General features: G+C 37.4%; 1 protein-coding gene across 2 annotated transcripts in view; it reads right to left on the reverse strand.

The window, feature by feature from the left end:
* The window catches only part of LOC135713711 (M-phase inducer phosphatase-like), a 76,729-nt gene that overhangs the window by 28,901 nt on the left and 30,445 nt on the right, over positions 1-17,383 (reverse strand). For both annotated transcript variants that reach the window (XM_065236919.1, XM_065236920.1), the window contains exon 2: positions 5,854-6,110. In XM_065236919.1, coding sequence (XP_065092991.1) covers positions 5,854-5,891 — 38 coding nt within the window. In that variant the 5' untranslated portion in view covers positions 5,892-6,110. The remainder of the gene's footprint in view (positions 1-5,853; positions 6,111-17,383) is intronic.

Below are 17,383 nucleotides of genomic sequence, written 5' to 3' on the forward strand. Positions count from 1 at the left end.
CAAGGTCTGACATGAACTTAAAAAAAAATAGGCCTAGAAAAAAAAGATATAATTCTACACCTATAAAATTTTCAAGAACCCAGACGCAAACAAAAATGTAAGATTTTGAGTCATAAAAGTTCTTTAGATCCCGGAGCAATCACCAATCAGTGCTGAAAATGAAGACAACCCTAATAGATAGACCAACTGCACACTTAAAAATAACTAATTTTACACGTGACGGAATCCGTCTTTGACATAAAAGATGAGACGTAAACAAACATCTCATGTAATATTAAGTGCTCCAAGACTGAAAAGTTCGTTGCTCGACGAAAAGTACGTTTGATGGTGCTATATTTCGCATCTGTTATGACTCAAATTTATGTCAAAAATGACGCTCGTATATGTCACTCTCAGAGCACCTAAATTTACATGCTTTTTTCTAAGTGTGACCTGCATGAATTTGAATTTTGACATAACAACCAGCGTTGCCAGATATACCGGTTTATCGGTATTTGTACCGATTTTCGAACTTGATATCGATAAGGCTCCACAGAATACCAATTTTGAGATTTTATACCGAGTTATAGCGATTTTTAAACAATCAAAATAATTATTGCCTGCCTGCGCAAATATGCGAGGGGTGCGACACATCTAAATCTAGATTTTAAATGGTCGAAAAATCTCACACTAGCGAATCAATTTTCGAAAAATATTTTTTCATCTCTTGCATCTAAACCCATATACTCGCATCGCTCTACACCTTTTTGCAGGAAATCTTCAAAATCATAATCAATCGTGTTTATATCTATTAAGCGCAAGTGCATTTCACAACAGCAAAGCAAACATTTTCCTGCATCTTAGATAGAGTCGCCCTCCTCGTAAATATGTCAGAATTGTGAGCGACTTTTATCTTTTTGAATATGTTAATTCATTAATCTCTAAAAAGTTCTTGTGCTTGATACTCTTTCAACTAGTGTTTCCATTTCCTCATATACAAATAAATCGAAAGTTTAACATAGCAACCGTCACGAAAAGATGTTAAATTTTGAACGGTTATAACATTGTCATTTATAGATTAAATTAAAATCAAAATACGCCAATCGATAGGAAATAACTCTACAAATTTTCTAAAATTACTGCTTTACTATTAGCCATTAAAAATTTTTGAAAATGTACAAATAAAAAGTGAAAATTTTATTACTGTTTTCATGATATAAACGTTTTATCTGACGGATCAAGGTACTAGCAGCAAGCAGTAGCGGTAAAAGTTGAAATTTTCCCTATCTTTGCCGTCATGCAAATTATTCTCGCATCGAACGGTGGCCTTGTTTAGCGCAATTGGATTGGTGTGTGTGAGAGAGAGAGACATAGATACTTGGTGTCTCTATCTCACACCAGTGCAAATCTCGGCTCGGTCACATCCCGGAGGAACGCAGAAGAGGATGGAGTCTTTCCCCTTCAACGAATCATGGAACAGTGTCATCGTGCAGAAATATAACAAAGAAATATCATTAATTGTTTCTATCTAAGTGATAGATAGCAAAGCCGGTTTCAAATGGACCCTAGCTATTATTTTTTTTTTTGCTTTATTTAGGAGATTTTTAGTCGTAGGCAAGTGTTTAACTCCGTACCTAAAATTAAAAAAAAAGTCACTTTGTTCAATTAAAAGTCACTAAAGTCACTAATTTACCTTTCTCCCGTTTTCAAATTTTATTTGTTTGTATTGCGCTTAATCAACTGTAAAGTCTATTTTTTTTTTTGTTTTCTGGAGTCACTTGCCACCATCCTTGTTTTGGTGTTAACTCAGCTACACAGAGTGATTTTTTGGGCGCAGAAATTTCGATCTAGAGGAGGTTGTCTAATAATCCTCTAATGCATAAGGAAATTTTTGGACGCCCATCTAGACTGCTATGCACAATGAACTGTCGGCTCCGTAAAGCTAACGCGATTGAGCCTTCCAAATAAATGACCCTGATAGATTCCAATGCACACATATAATCAAAATATCGGTGCAAAAATACAACATGAGAAATATTCTGTCTTCATCCAAAATCAATCATCGCCCGTAAATGTGGAATGGAACTATTACCAATTCATAATTAAACGTTTGAAACAAAAATACGTCTTCAAATGTGTTATGAAAAGCGTTCTGTGCCCGGCAAATATAAATTTGTGTGGACCCATCAGAAGTGAAATTCAGTGCTAGGGGTAAGTCACTCAGCACAGTGTACGGAAAATAGATTTGGCACACCTTCGGCACAATCTCGTAGGCATTGGATTGTTCATTAAATACAATGGAAGCAGGGTTGCTTCCACTCACTTGCTATAAAAAAATGATTTCCTGAATTTTGAAATCATTAGATGTTATAATGTGATTTTGTACTTGGTAGATACAAGAAGAGTTTGAAAGGCAAGTGTTTGACTCATAAAACCTGTCAATTTCGCTACCAGAGTGTTACAATCAGCGATCTTATGATTCGTGAGCGTTCACTCAGAGTGAGCGCTCGCGAGTCGGCAAATTGCTGATTGTGACTATCTTAAAGCGAACTTGACAGGTTTCATGTGTCAAAAACTTGCCTTTCAACCTCTTCTTGTATCTAACAAGTACAAAATATGATTATAACAGCTAATGATTTCAAAATTCAGAAAATCATGTTTTTATAGCAAGTGAGTGGAAGCAAGCCTGAATGGAAGCATTGCTGAACAGGTGTCATTGAAGTTGTTCACAACAATACGTGCTGTTTGACTGTATATTTCAGTAAATATACCAGAGGAACCAGCAATTCAGCGAGGACTCAAGAGTAAGAGGTAGTTGATCAGAATCTAATAGTACTCGTAATTCAAATAATGGTGCAACTTACACAAAACAAACTACAGAAGTCATACTCATCGTCCTCTATATTCAGTCTCCAAGATTGTTCCACACCGCTTTCAGCCCATTGCTTTTCACATCTCGAAAGGCTGGGAATCTGGTCTGCCATTGAGGACATAACAAAACCCTAATGCATACGAATTTTGTTATCTTATGAACGGCGGTTGCTCCTTCCAAATATTTTTCGATGTTATTTTCTTTGCATTCTTCCTTTTTTTTTCTTTGTTATGTCCTGTCCTCACGGTCCATCTCGCCACCATTCCTCCTTAGTTGTCGCTAGATCGATGTGTTTCTTGTGATTGCAAACCAAACATTCAAGCTGTCAGAAATACCTGGTTGCCGAATATATTGCCGTTTCAGGGAAAATAATTCAACGCAACTGACAGCCATAGCATGCTAAGAAAGCTGACAATCTGGCGCCAAATGCTAATTTTTCTCTGAATTGGCAATATCATAATATTCGTATTTAAAAAAAAAATCACAGCTTGCTCTATGACCGGCACTGCCGGCATAATCGGTACACCTGCGGCACACTGAGAAAAAAATGACCCAAGATTGGTGTGTGGAGTGACCTACCCCTTGTGCTAGAACAAATATTACGTCAATTGATACTGGTGACAGCACGCAGCGCTGATAAAGGTTCAATAAATTTTACATTTTCCGATCGATTTTTCTTATTTCATAGCTGGAACTTCTGGATGAGTACAAAAATATGGGTTTTGAGAACCTCGTGCATGGCAATTGCTCCTCTTCATAAGTTGTTTTTGTTTTTATTAAAGAGGCTTGTCTTAATATAAACAAGTTCCCCTCCTAAATTTCGCATTGAAGAATGAAGGGATGATTATTACATAAAGTGTCTATTAACAGAAAAAATTAAATCATTTTTTTAAAACTAAAACAAAAAAAAAACAAAATTAGTGACCATCTGTACAAACAAAAAACTGACTTTAGTAACTTTTAATTGGACAAAGTGACTTTTAAGTGACCGGCTTGAGAAAAATGACCAAGTTACTTGCTACCAGCTCTGATAATATGGGTCTGACTAAGTGAAATTAGTTTGTTCTTAGAAGAAAATTAATCAGATATTGAGAACACAATTTAAAGGTTATTTTGGAACGTTACGTTGCTCTACCTAACCTAATTAATTGATGTTTGTAAATCGTGAAACACATTGGGCGTTAATGGGATAAGCACATGGACGCCTGTGAACTTCTGCTCTATCTGCTTTTGGAAGATGACTTCTTTAATTATGCCAATTTTTCTCATTTTAGTTATCACTCTATTATTTTAACAGGCTAAAAATCTCAATAATAAAGGAAAAATAGAAACTCTATCTAGAAAAATATTAATTTACTATTGTTAATTCCTGGTTATCACGACAACAAAATGCACTATGTCATCGTTACGTAAATCTAATAAATAACAATCGCTAGTTTTTCGCGCAATCCCCAAGCTCCAGAACGAATCGTTCGAATAACTCACCCGCAACCTAACCTATTCCCCCGTGTTGCACCCAAGCTAGATAGATATACCTCCACTATCATCACCCCATGTTTGTGATAGATTGTTGTGTCAGTCGGTTGTTGGTCGGCCCTGCACCCAAACGATCGCTATCTGATAAATGAAGCGCTTCGACGACGATGTGGTATTTATAAGCAAACAGATTCATGCCATCCAGAGGAGCACCGATTAGAGTCGCACAGAACATCCAGCCGTCGGTTCGTTCCGGAGGGAAAAAAGTTAGTGAAAAACCGCACTCCGAGCTCTCTGCGAGCATGATCCAGTAGGCTGTGCTGCCGAGAGGGCAATTCATCACCTCAATTAAACCTGCGCGCCTACTGCGTTCTAGCCTCTAACTAGGCGACACGACGACGGAGCGGAGAGATCATCCCATTCGCCACTGTAAAGGGGATTGGCTACCACCACCGCAATAGCCTGAGCGATGATATTGTTGTTTGACGGTTTGACGAGCACAATTGGCGATCAATTATCTTTGATTAATAAATCGATCGATTGATTGCTGCAATGGAGGAGCGTCAATTTTAGGTGCTATGTTTTTGAACTGTTGCAGTAACCATTCTGAGGAAAAATTGATAGATTCTACAGAGAAAATAAACTACTGATTTGGGAATAAATTAAGTTTAATGGCACTGTGTCATGCAAAGTAGTTTCAACAGTACATGTTTTATGTCACAATTTCATCAGCATTGCCCGCAAATGGAATAAAATATAACGAGCTCGTAAAACTACCGCCATTAAACCAAATTTCTCCCCTCTCCATACAGCTAACCATGAATGCAATTTACCACTGTTTCACTGCTTTTTATCTTCTTCTTCGTGCATGCAGTCGGACGTCAGACCGCGAACTTATGCGGGAACGTGAATGTCAAGGTCAATGGCGGGATTTGTTTTCATTGTTCAGTGTCACAATCGAAATAAAAAGCGAGGCAAAACAACGAATTTTGTTCGTTGTTCCCAAATCAAAGTTGTTTTATACACAATGCTGATGAGATGGTGAAATAAAAAAACCGCCATAAACAACAAGAGGCTCAACGGCTTGTCATTACCTGGTTTGGAATGGTTTTCAACGAGCTTGAATGTGTCTATCGGATTATATTCTCACCGGGAGGAAATGGTGATTTACATGCTCTGTTGCTAAGTATATACCTGCTGAATCGTTTTGGGTAATTTGCGTGCTTCCGGTCATCTCCGACCTTGAACGGGTTGCGCTAGCCGGAACCAGACCGGAAGTTTTCCCTGCTACTGCCATTAGAACAACTAACACGCCATAAGCCGTTCGTTTCGGTTGGGAAAATCGCTCCTAAAAACACGTGGCCTACTGAGAACAAACAATCAAAAGTAGAAATGCGAACGTGCTCCATTCCCAGCAAAATCTAGTAAACAGATCAATCCATTACAGCTATTTGTGACCAACCGCGTTACCGTGTTTGCTGTGTCACTATTAATGTAAATTTCCCATACAAATAACAATTATTTACCTGCATCTGGATGCCATTTTTAGGCAGCACACTTCCATCGTTGACTTCCTTCTAATGGAAAAAACCGAAAACGCCTGCTTGGATCACTAACTGAACAAGAACTCAAAATCCACACAAATTCACTATTCAATCACTTTCTATTTTGTCTATTTTCCTTGTCCTCTCCTCGCCGGTAGTGCCAGTGACACAATTTCGAGTCCATTATTTCACCTGCCAAAGTTTGCGGAAGGCGGCTCGCCACCTACGAAAATCGTGTTCTGTTTTGACAATTAGCTACCGCTGCCGAATGTCGGTAGTCAAAACAGAGTAGGTACGCCATGTGCGAAAACGACCGACTGACGGACGACGCTGGGGATGGGATCCATCGGCTTCCCTAATTCAATGCACGTGCTCGTATATGTTCGGAGTCTTCAACTGATGGACTGAAGCTGCCGGGGTGGAGCTAACTAATCACCCATTCACGGTGCGATTTCGGCTAACGCAATTGCCATTGCACTCCCCGGTAGAAGCGCGGTGTAATCCACTGAACCCGGATTCCCAAATTATTGGTTCGGTGGCGGAATTTATGGTGGCAGATCGTTTTGTTTATTACAGTGAAATGTTGGATCATGGATGGGAGCCAGTTTATGTGCGATAAAGGTTATTCATCTGGGTATTTGTAAAGGGCTGTTCATAAACTACGTAGGGGGAGGGGGGCTGGTGAGTGGCTATGGTTCATAGAAATTTCCAAAAAATGGTATGGACGATTGTCAAAACCTTGCAAAAAAGGTCTACGTAGTTTATGAACAGCCCCTAAGAGTATCCACAATGGATGAACTGATTTTATGATCATCGTTTACTCTAGAGGTGGGATTTTCAAATCGCATTTTTTTTTTCAAATGTGAACATTATTAAATATTTTCCCGCACAAACAGAACAAACCTCGATATCAAGTTTAACCACAATGTCAGATTTATGATTCATTCAAATTAATGATTTTTAAGTGACAACTTGGATCAGAGTTCAGTAAACTCATTTCATTTTGAAGTCGGCTATAATTGTGTGTGCATAATCTTAAGATAAATTGGAGTTACAGCATAACTTACATAAAATCTTCCAAACATTAAATAAAAACGCGAAGAGAAATAAAATAGCTGGCCACACGTTGTCGATGTTTTTCTCAGAAGAACTGGCAATCCTTAACCTTGTTGACGTTTTGCATTATTCGTTGCTTTTATCCGACACTGTTGTTGCCAGCGTTGCCAGTATTCCAGATTTATCAGGATTTTCCAGATTTTCGGTCATATACACAGACAGATCACGTATATTTCCAGTTTTTTAAAATATGTTCCAGATTTTTCAAACATGTTGCTTTAAAAATATCGTTGCAATTGATAGCAATCAAAAAATAAAAACTGCATCTTTAATTAATAAAGGCCATCAACGTTGGAAATTATTTCAACATAGTACATGGAATTGCTACATGTTTGCATGTTAATGGGTTGCAGAATCATGAAAATGGATCCATTTTCTAAAGATTATTCGCTGAAAAAAATCTTCAAACTTTTAAAAATAGTGTTTGTTTAATTGAAATTTTTGATTATTTTCTATATAAAAAAATGAAATTTTCAATATGGAGGAATTTTCATAATTTTTTAATTTAGAGAAATTGAAAACTGTTCAGGATTGAAAACAATAAATTCAACCTTGGAAAATTTGCAAGGCTTTTGAATCTAGACAACCATCACGACTTTGAAGTCATTGGCGTAGCTAGACAATTTATCTTGAGGGGGCCTAGTTAATTCTGGAGGGGGTCCAGATAACATAAATCTGCAGAGGGCCTAGATCATTCAGGAGGGTCTGGCCCCCCTGGCATCCCCATTAGCTACACCAATGTTTTAGGTATGTTTGTGAGATTTTTGAGGATAATTTATAGGGAAAATTTGAAAGGCATCTGACAATTTTTAGCATTTTTTTAAGTACCTGTGAATATTGAGTTACAGCAATCTAAATTTCTTTAGAATTCTGAATTGCCCTAGAATTTCAGAATTTTAAGGTGATGTTGAAAATTGTTTAGAGTGAAGTTTGAGGCAAATTCTTTGCGAAACCAAAGGATAATTTCAAGTTAATTCTGAGTAGAGTTCCATCCATCTTTGTAAGCTTCGTGGTCGTGCGGTGTCACCCGTCTTTCAAGCGTATTGTGAGTGCCACGACGTGAGGGTTCGATTCTCGCTCCAGCCAGTTGAATTTATCACAACCTGAAGATTTCCCTACTGGCCTAGTGTAAAGTTTTAAGTCTGTGCTACCTCTGGTTGAAGACAGTGTCAGTTGTCTTTTAAAAACTCTGATGACAATTGCATGGAGATATTGTGAAGCATGGAAATAGAGTTCGGAAGAGAAATCAAAGAAAGTTTTTATTAAGAAACTTAAGGAGTATGCTGATACGAATCGTGAGAATAATTTCAATGGAATTCTGTTCAAAAGAACATCTGGCAATTTCTGGGAGACTTTCCATGCCATTTTGGCAAAGTATTTGAGTACTTAGCAAATACCAAAAAGGATTTCAAAAACAATTCTGACCTTATCTAGAAAGCAGCTCAAAGGGAATTATCGGATAAGTCTGAAAATAGTGTGACGGTCATTCTGAAAAGTATGCCAAGGTAATTATTAAGAATATTCTAATAGAATTTCATAGAGAAAGATGAAAACAAAATTATGCCAATTCTTGGAAATTATTGCTAGCTTGGGGGAGTTGTGGAACCGGAGGGTGATTTATAAAAGATAACAAGAGAACTCTACTAAAAACGTTTGGATATTATTAAGATTATTTTAGGGGAATCCAGAAAAGAAATATGATGGAATTCTAGGATGATTCAAATGATACTCTGAAAAGGACGAAGATATCCTGTAAAGAGTTCCATGTAAATTCAGACTAACAAAAAGTTTTATGATCAGGGACCCAAGAAATATATAAATTCCGCTTTCAGACTTTCATTTTAGTCATACACAGCAAAAAAAAAGTAGTGTAAATTTCCGTTACTATGATGCACATAAATGGAGCGTCATATATCACACAAGTTTAGATTATAGATCGTGTAAATTTATGAGACATGTCATGCAATATTCCATATATTGTATGAAACTGTCCACTTTTGTTTGCAACATTTCTTGCAAGCTGCTAGTTTACGTGAAAAGGAAGTTTACATGTATGAATGTTTGCATGCATGGATGTTTACATCGCCAGTAAAATTCAGAATTTTTTGGTGTGTATAATAAAATGATTCGTAATGGCAATGCAAACAGTTGAGTTACCTGTAGTTTAAGTAAACTACATATGTGTTAATACCACGATGTTAGGCTTTGATTTTTACGCCAGCCTGGTGAATTTTACTTTAAAATAAAATTGCCTACTGCCTACTATGATGTCAAGAATTACATTGTAAGTCTGGTCAACCTCAGGGCAATATTAGAATTATTTTGAACTATTAAAATCTTTAAGACATATTATGGTACTGCATCAAAAAGTAAGGACTACATTGACTAGTAGCGAAGACAACAAATCAAGAAGACTGGCAACTTTGCCAGAATCCAAGCGACAGATACAATGGCGTTGCGCTTGAGTGAAGGTGGAAGCAACGCATAGAAAAATGAGCAAATACACAAACCCTTCTTCTAAGGATGTAATCTTTGCTATCAAATTCGTTCGAAGCATTTACCTTTGAGCGGCAGATGACGCGATTGTACCTGTCTCATAGCGTTAGTATGAGAAAATGGAAGAGTTGCCAGTCTTCTTGATTTGTTGTCTTCGCTAGTAGTTAAAAAAATCCATCCCATCAAAGTTGCTTGATTCTTTGCTTTTCATTCTTTTTTTTAAGTAACAGTTTAAAAAGTAATTCTAAAAATATTTTCTGCAGTATTTTACCAACGATTTAACTTAATTTTTGAAATGCTGCCTAATGGATACTCAAACTTTTTGGGCACACTGTGTCAATACTTTTCTTAACGTTTGGACGATTTAAACAACGCTAACGAGTTATTTAATTTATATAATTTATTTAAACATGTAATTCATAAACATTCTGGTACTTTGAATAAATTCCAGACGATCATACTGACCGATTTTTACGGGAGATTGGCACTTCACTTGTTCATTGAAAATAGGACAATAGGTTACCTCGGTCTAATATGAAGCCTTCAATTGCATTATATGTCATTTCTAATCAAATAATTGAGCTACAAACTATATTTCACTGTCATGTTGCACATGTTGCAAGTTTAGATATCCTTATTATTCGAATATTAATTAGGCACGACAGAAATTTACAACTACGCACCAATTACGAATTACGTTTTACTGCAATTGAAAACTCAGCTAAGTTATGAAAACTAAGCTACTATCATCACTGAGCCTGTTGGTTTTTGCCTGTATTATGTGTATTATGGAAAAGTGTGGATCATTCAAATGAGTTAGAAATGCTTGATGATAGATAATAACAGTAACTGTATTTTTTGGTATTGAATGTTTGGCTACGGCTCTCAAGTGACAAGCATGTTAAGTGAGTCTGCTGTAGTACTCAAATTACAATCTTCATTCCTTTATTTAACGCCGGTCTCTGTTCCGCAATCTAGTGCCAATCACCGACGGACATCGATTGCCATCCATTGACGCGTAGGATATCGCACCCATTCAACACACATGGGCCGGGACCAACGGCTTTACTTCCCTTCCGAAGGAAGACGTGACCAGAGATTTTTATTCCTCAGAAAAATCCCACCGACCTCGGCTGGGATTGAACCCAGACCCATTGGGGTGAGAAAGTAGTCACGCTTACCACCACACCACCGGCGCGGGCTCTCAAATTACAACCCTGTTTATTAATTCACAAAAATTAGACACCATACGAGAATGAAAAATGTAAACAATGGAGCCAATCATTCTTGCAAATCAAAACAAATTACACTTCGCTTCAAGTATCATCCCCAGATGATTCCCAATGAGACGTTCGTACTCACAGCGACAGCGAGGTGGTAAGATAATATTGAACAACCGCTCGAAAGTGCTACTTCTTAATTCATCAGCACATGCTGGTGCGGTCACGTATGACGCCACAAAATCCAACGCCAGTTTAAAGCAAATTTGAAATCAATCGATGCAATCTCTTTTCTAAAGTACCCATCCTAGGGTAATTACTCGGCGCATCCTGAATTAATCATTCCACCATTTGCTCCGTTACAGTCAATCGCCTCCTCTGACAAACGAGCCGGCTTTGTACCTACAATCTTATGTTTACATACATTGAATCATTCATGCTATCCTCCCCCTCCAGATCCCCCTATCTATCTATCTCTCTCTCTCTCTCTCTGTTTCTGTTTGAGTTAGTTCCATCTCTTGAATGTTCAAGTGTCGCTTCCCCGACTTTCCTCGAGGCAAGAAGGCAATGATTCTACACTGCTTCTGCCGATGACGCGACGCTGAGTCGAATAACGAAACAAACTGATTTTGCGAGATGATGGCCCTCGCTGTCGTGAGATAGCCACCACGATCTGGGAGACGTGTTTAAACAATTAGCAGATTGTTTATTTGAACTTCACGTTTCAGGTCTAGAGGTAGGTGCATATATATAGTAGTAAGATTTCAATTTCTAACCACTTTTAACCTTATTTTTAATTTGATTACACTGGAGTCGCTTTTTACGCGGTTTTTTTTTACACAGTTTTTTTTTACGCGGTTTTTTTTTACACGGATTTAGGAATTTACGCGGTTTTTTTTTACGCGGATTCCGGAATTTACGCGGTTTTTTTTTACGCGGATTTTGGTTTTTTTTACGCGGATTTCAGAATTTACGCGGTATATCGCTTTTTACGCGGTTTTTTTCTTACACGGTCTTTTTTTACTCGGTTTTTTTTACGCGGATTTTGGAATTTACGCGGTTTTTTTTACGCGGATTCCGGAATTTACGCGGTTTTTTTTACGCGGTTTTTTTTTACGCGGGACGTATCACCCGCGTAAAAAGCGACTCCAGTGTACTGTTTTTAGGGCAGGGTCACAACAGCCTAAAGTTGCAACAGAGCAAGGTCAGAAAATGTGTGCTGTGGTGTAGCATCATATAAAATGCTCAACAGTACTGTACACGCTATTTCCCAACTACCCAAAATTGGGTAGAATCCACCCAGATCTGTCAAAACTGAATCTACCAAAAAATGGGTAAACTATGTTCGGATTCACAAGTTCGACATGAATTCGATCGACTTTGTTCATTTGTCAACTTATCACTCCGAACATAGTTTACCCATTTTTGGGTAGGTTCAGTTTTTACCGATCTGGGTGGATTCTACCCAAATTTGGGTGGTTTTGAAATAGCGTGTATGCAAGATTTAAGGAAACTTCGAATGGACACTTGATTTACCAGAGACGATGTTAAATAAGAGACGCGCGAAGACTGAAGCCAAAAGTGTCAATCGAACCGTCAAACGCGGTTCCAATCGAGCAATGTAAACAAACACGAGCGCTTCACGAAGAAAAGCATGGGAAGTATTGAGATTGGTTGAATTAAATTGTTGAGGTTGGTTGTCTTTATTAAGGAGATCTTCAACCAGACGCTGGTTAACTGTTGATATTTAAATAATTATAATTAAGTTTGCGTATGAAAAGTGAAACTGGACAGGGAATATTATAGTTATTCACTAGCTGTATTCTCGTTATGTTCTCACACAATATTTGCTCCAGCACAACAAAATACATCTACACAGACTGTGTAACAAAAATCAAGGCGTTTCCGGTGTAATTTTTTAAGATAGTGAAATTTGTGATAGACTTCAAAAAAGAGATTTCACTCATACATGATAGGAAGCTACAATCACAGATTGAATAATTTTGTGCAACGCTCTGTAGAGTATACCCTCCAATGTGGTATATTTGTTTTCACTCAGAGTTGTCAAAAATTGAGTCTTCAAATACTTCCATTGAATAGCGATACTACCGATACGGTTAAAGAAGTATTCATTTTACCGGGATGCTGAAGCAGACGACAGTCACTCAAATTAAAAATCACTTGAAGTATACACAAAATTGCGGGTTGCCAAACCTTGCAGAACGAGAAATTAGTTGGCCGTGCAACCAGATTTACTTTTATTCTCTCCGCGCGTCTCTTATATAACATCGTCTCTGTGATTTACTGATTCAGTACACGTTAAGAGCCAACTACCCAAATTTAGGTAATCGATTCTCCGAAGTTTTATTGCGCCAGAACTACATTTTTTTTTGTTGGTCAAACTTATTAAGAAAAAATTATCAAATTTACTTATATTTTACAAAGATTTTCAGTCGAAAAATTTAACACATTTTAATTGGCAAATTTCCACTCATAAGCAGTACTCATGAACCGAATGTGTCAAGTGAATGGTATGTGTGGTCACCCATGGCTTTCATGTGTACACACATAGGAAGTATGTTTGCCCAACACTTCTTCTTCTTCCTCTTCCTCTTATGATTCTTCTTCTTCTTATTCTTCTTCTTCTTCTTCTTCTTATTCCTCCTCCTCCTATTTCAAACTTATTGCTTATCGCATATTATCTTATTGCGTGCTCTCAACTTAGTGTTCTAGAAGCACTTCCACAGTTATTCATTGAGAGCTTTCGATGCCTATACAACTTTTGCATTTGTTTAATTGTGTGGCAATCCATAACATTCTTGGACCGGACTTGGATTCGAACCCAGCCACCTCCACCATGGTCTTGCTTTGTAACTGCGCCTTTACCGACTGAGTTAAGGGAGGCTCCAACACATGTCCGACACATAGATGTCATTTGTTGATCACATTGCAAAAAATCATGTTTAGGTCCCTTAATAACGGCATGATGATTTTGTCTAGTGTATACATGTCATCTGGCTAACCTAAAAAATGTATGAAATTAGATCTGTAAAAGTGAGTTTGACAGCGATTTGTTATGTATTTTCCTAGGATTTTTTCTAACACGCTCTCATATATCGCACCAATACAACCGGACGTGAAAATCTCAATTGGCAACCTGTTTCGATTCGGCAGTCTTTCCTCATTGAGTCTCCTTACGAGAATAAACTCACGTGCAAACATGGCAAACAAAATTCACGCTTGAGATTCTCATGCATATTTATGCACCCACTCACAACGTTGAAAAATCATCCCAACTTTAAACTCATATAAACCACTCAAACGTCAATTGATACCATGATTATGCATGTTTATTAGTTCTCCAACCCCTGATGTACAAACAATAGTAATAATAATAAATAACACCAAAATATAAATTAATTAATTTTTGAAACTGAAAACTCATCGGTGATTTTTGCGACGTTGAATTTTGCAAGACAAAACTCATATCCGCATAAGTTCATGCATGAGTTTTGAGTTTTTGAGTTTTCCGGACACTGCTTGTAAGACAGCTTTTCTATTATCAGCAATTCAAAACCAGCAGCATAGTGTGTGAGAAATTACTATGCATTTTGAGCAAAGATAATAGTTTTGTATAGTGCATAGAGTCATAGTAAATTTGTTAACATTCATAGTCAACTATACTGAATTCATAGTAGATTTAACGGTAATAAGCGTGGTTATATTGAAAATAAGTGTTTTCTGCAAAATAGTATGGTCCTTGTTTCAGTGTACAGAACGAGAGTAAAATCCAGCTTTTAATCAAGAGTAACATTGGAGTTAATTTTGAGTAACTCTGAGTAACTCGAGTTGCTTATTATTGAATGCACGGTAACACAGCAACCTGTTTTTGTACGTGTTTGTTTCCCAAATGTCACCGCCAGATGTTTGACGAAGCAAACATTCCAGAAGTCTCAAACCCACCATCATGCATTGACGTATCATACTGGATCACTATCCTTAAATCCCATTATCTTCGTACCTTTTCTGCTAAACCTTACTAAGCAGTTTTCACCTGAATTGAATGCAGACAATGAGCACCATCAACATGGAGAAGCTTGCATTTGTAATAAAAATCCAAGTGTTTGAACGTCTCTGAGAAGAGGAAATTAAATTATCATAATATCATTAACAGAATAATATAAAAAAAAAACTTTGTTTTATTTTAGGAGCATTACCCTGATTATAATTTTTTTACATAGGTTCAGCCTTTCCACTGAAAATCGATTAAAAAATGTTGTAGGCAACCCGTTACTTCTTTAGTATAACATCATGTGGCATCATTACGACTATAGCTTAGTGGTACTAAGAAAATAACTTTTGTATTTATTTAGGAATGCCTGATTCATATGGTTCTCTGGAATATTAATTAAAAGAAATTCCCAAGGGGTAAGTCACTCAACACATTGTGCCGAAATTAGATTCGGCACAGCTTAGGCACATCCATCGGCATGCCTTCGGCACAATCTCGTATACATTGGATTATTGTAAAGAAAATGGGAGCACTGCTGGACAACTGTCATTGAAGTTGTTCACAACATTACGTGCTGTTTGATTGTATAATCAGGAACATCCTCTAATTGAATCCTCAATCCGATTTATCCTTGCGATTTCAAACCAAAACATTCAAGGTGTTAGAAATACCGGGTTGCCGGGATGGATATTTTACAAACAATCGCAGCTTGCTCTATGACCGGCACAATCGGCACATCTGCGGCAAACTGACAAACAAAGATGACCCAAGATTGGTGTGCGGAGTGACCTTGGAAATTCCAGTTGTCAGTTTGTCTCAGAATCGATGGAAAAGAAGCGTTTCATCGTCTAGTCATATTTGTTTGTTCAAAACCCTTTATCCTCGGTCAATTCAAATAAAGCTCGTAACCTTCTTGAATTTCCTTCTTCATAAATTCGATCTATGTAATTTGAATTATTGTAGTATACAGTTACAATTGTAGACCCCAAATTTTCTTAAAACGTCCACACCTTTCTGGATGTTTCGACAACGAGTTCACTGCTGATGGCATCTTCTGTGGAGCTATATATCTATCTAGCTAGTTTTCTATTTTATTGTCCACCCTTACCTAAAGGCTTCCGCTTGACTCTACAATTATCCAAGTTAATCATCTAACCTGAGCTAAAATATCCCGTAGCGACCTTAACACGGTTTCGCAAAACTTTAGACGGATTTGTGGATTAATTCACACAACCTGAACATACAATTTTTTCAAGATTTACACACTAAGATTTTGTTTTCGTGTTCGGTAAATTTTACCGAAATCAGAACAGCTGAACGTTCGGTAAAACTTCATTGATTTTGAAAATAATTTCAAAACATGTTCAACCTTGTTTAAATGATCAAATCTTGTCATTTTAGTGGAGATTTAGTTTCAAAGTAGCTGTTCAGATTTCAGTAAAAATTACCGAAATCGGCGATAATTTCTAAGTGTGTAGCATATCAGGCTAATGTGCTGTAAATTAATTAAATTTGCCTGGTCAATATTTGTATAAATATATTAAAATATTACGAAAAACGATCACTCTGACAGTTGATGTTTATTCAAACAGTTTTTATTCGTATTTGTTGATGAATGTGCGACTACTTTGATCAACATTGAGTAATCATAAGGTACTCAAATTTACTCGCTGCAAAAATATTAACTTGCCCCTTGGTAAAATCGAATGTCGCGTGTGGGGTTTTCCGGTGTCCAACTGGACAGACAATAAGAAGCTGATAAAATGTTTGCGTTTGCTCATTCGAAAAAGGGGAATCAGATTGGTTCAGATGCATTTGGGAAAACTCAGTGAAATTGACGAATTTGTTTCTGTTGTTGAAAACAGTCGATTGCCGTTATTCGTCATGGACCCCAATATTCCAAGATTGGGCTTTTGACCAATCGTTAATAAACTATACCCAAATTTGTGTTTAACAGTCTCAACGTGTATGGCTTATTGCAGCAGAGAGGTCACGTGATCTCATAAAATAATCATTAAAGCATGAGATTGAAATTTACTTTCGCTCCCACCTGTTTGCGAAACGAGGCACGTGGGGGTGAATGAGTCCTTCAGGTGCAGATGGTGATGGTACAGCCTCAGTAATGCCATGACATAATGGACGCGAGGGATGCCGTGTAACATTCCATCCTATAGGCACCTACAGTGAATTCAAATGATGAAGAGCGGCATCAGAGGGGAACTGAATACGAAATGCGGTTACATTGTAGCGCTGTTTGCGTTCGTTACATGGGGGAAAATCTGCTGCAGCAGACTGCGTCCGACTGTGCAAACGAGAAAATTGTTTACATGTTTCCAATAGAGATAGAGCGAGGTTTTTTTTTTTTGAAAGCTTTGGTGTATTCAAAGCAAGTTCAAGGACAAGGTACTGAATTGGGTTTCGTTGTAGGGTTTACCAGCTTCATTATGAAAAATTTAAATTGAGCGCAGCATAACATCTCTGTTGCAATTTGGAGACAAGAAGGTTCACTTGCTTTGGTTTAGAGTAGAAAGCTTGTTAGACTGTATCTGTTCTTCATGGTACGGCATAGTACTGCTACGAGTGTGGCTCTAAGCACCAGCTTGTGACGAAGTTGGAAAAGTGGGATGAAGGGCGTAAAAATTGAGAAATGTTTTTCCTACAATCCAAA

Source organism: Ochlerotatus camptorhynchus, unplaced genomic scaffold (assembly GCF_037179485.1).
Source record: "Ochlerotatus camptorhynchus isolate MF236.1 unplaced genomic scaffold, CSIRO-AGI_Acam_v1.1 ptg000577l, whole genome shotgun sequence".
Classification (NCBI taxonomy): Eukaryota; Metazoa; Arthropoda; class Insecta; order Diptera; family Culicidae; genus Ochlerotatus; species Ochlerotatus camptorhynchus.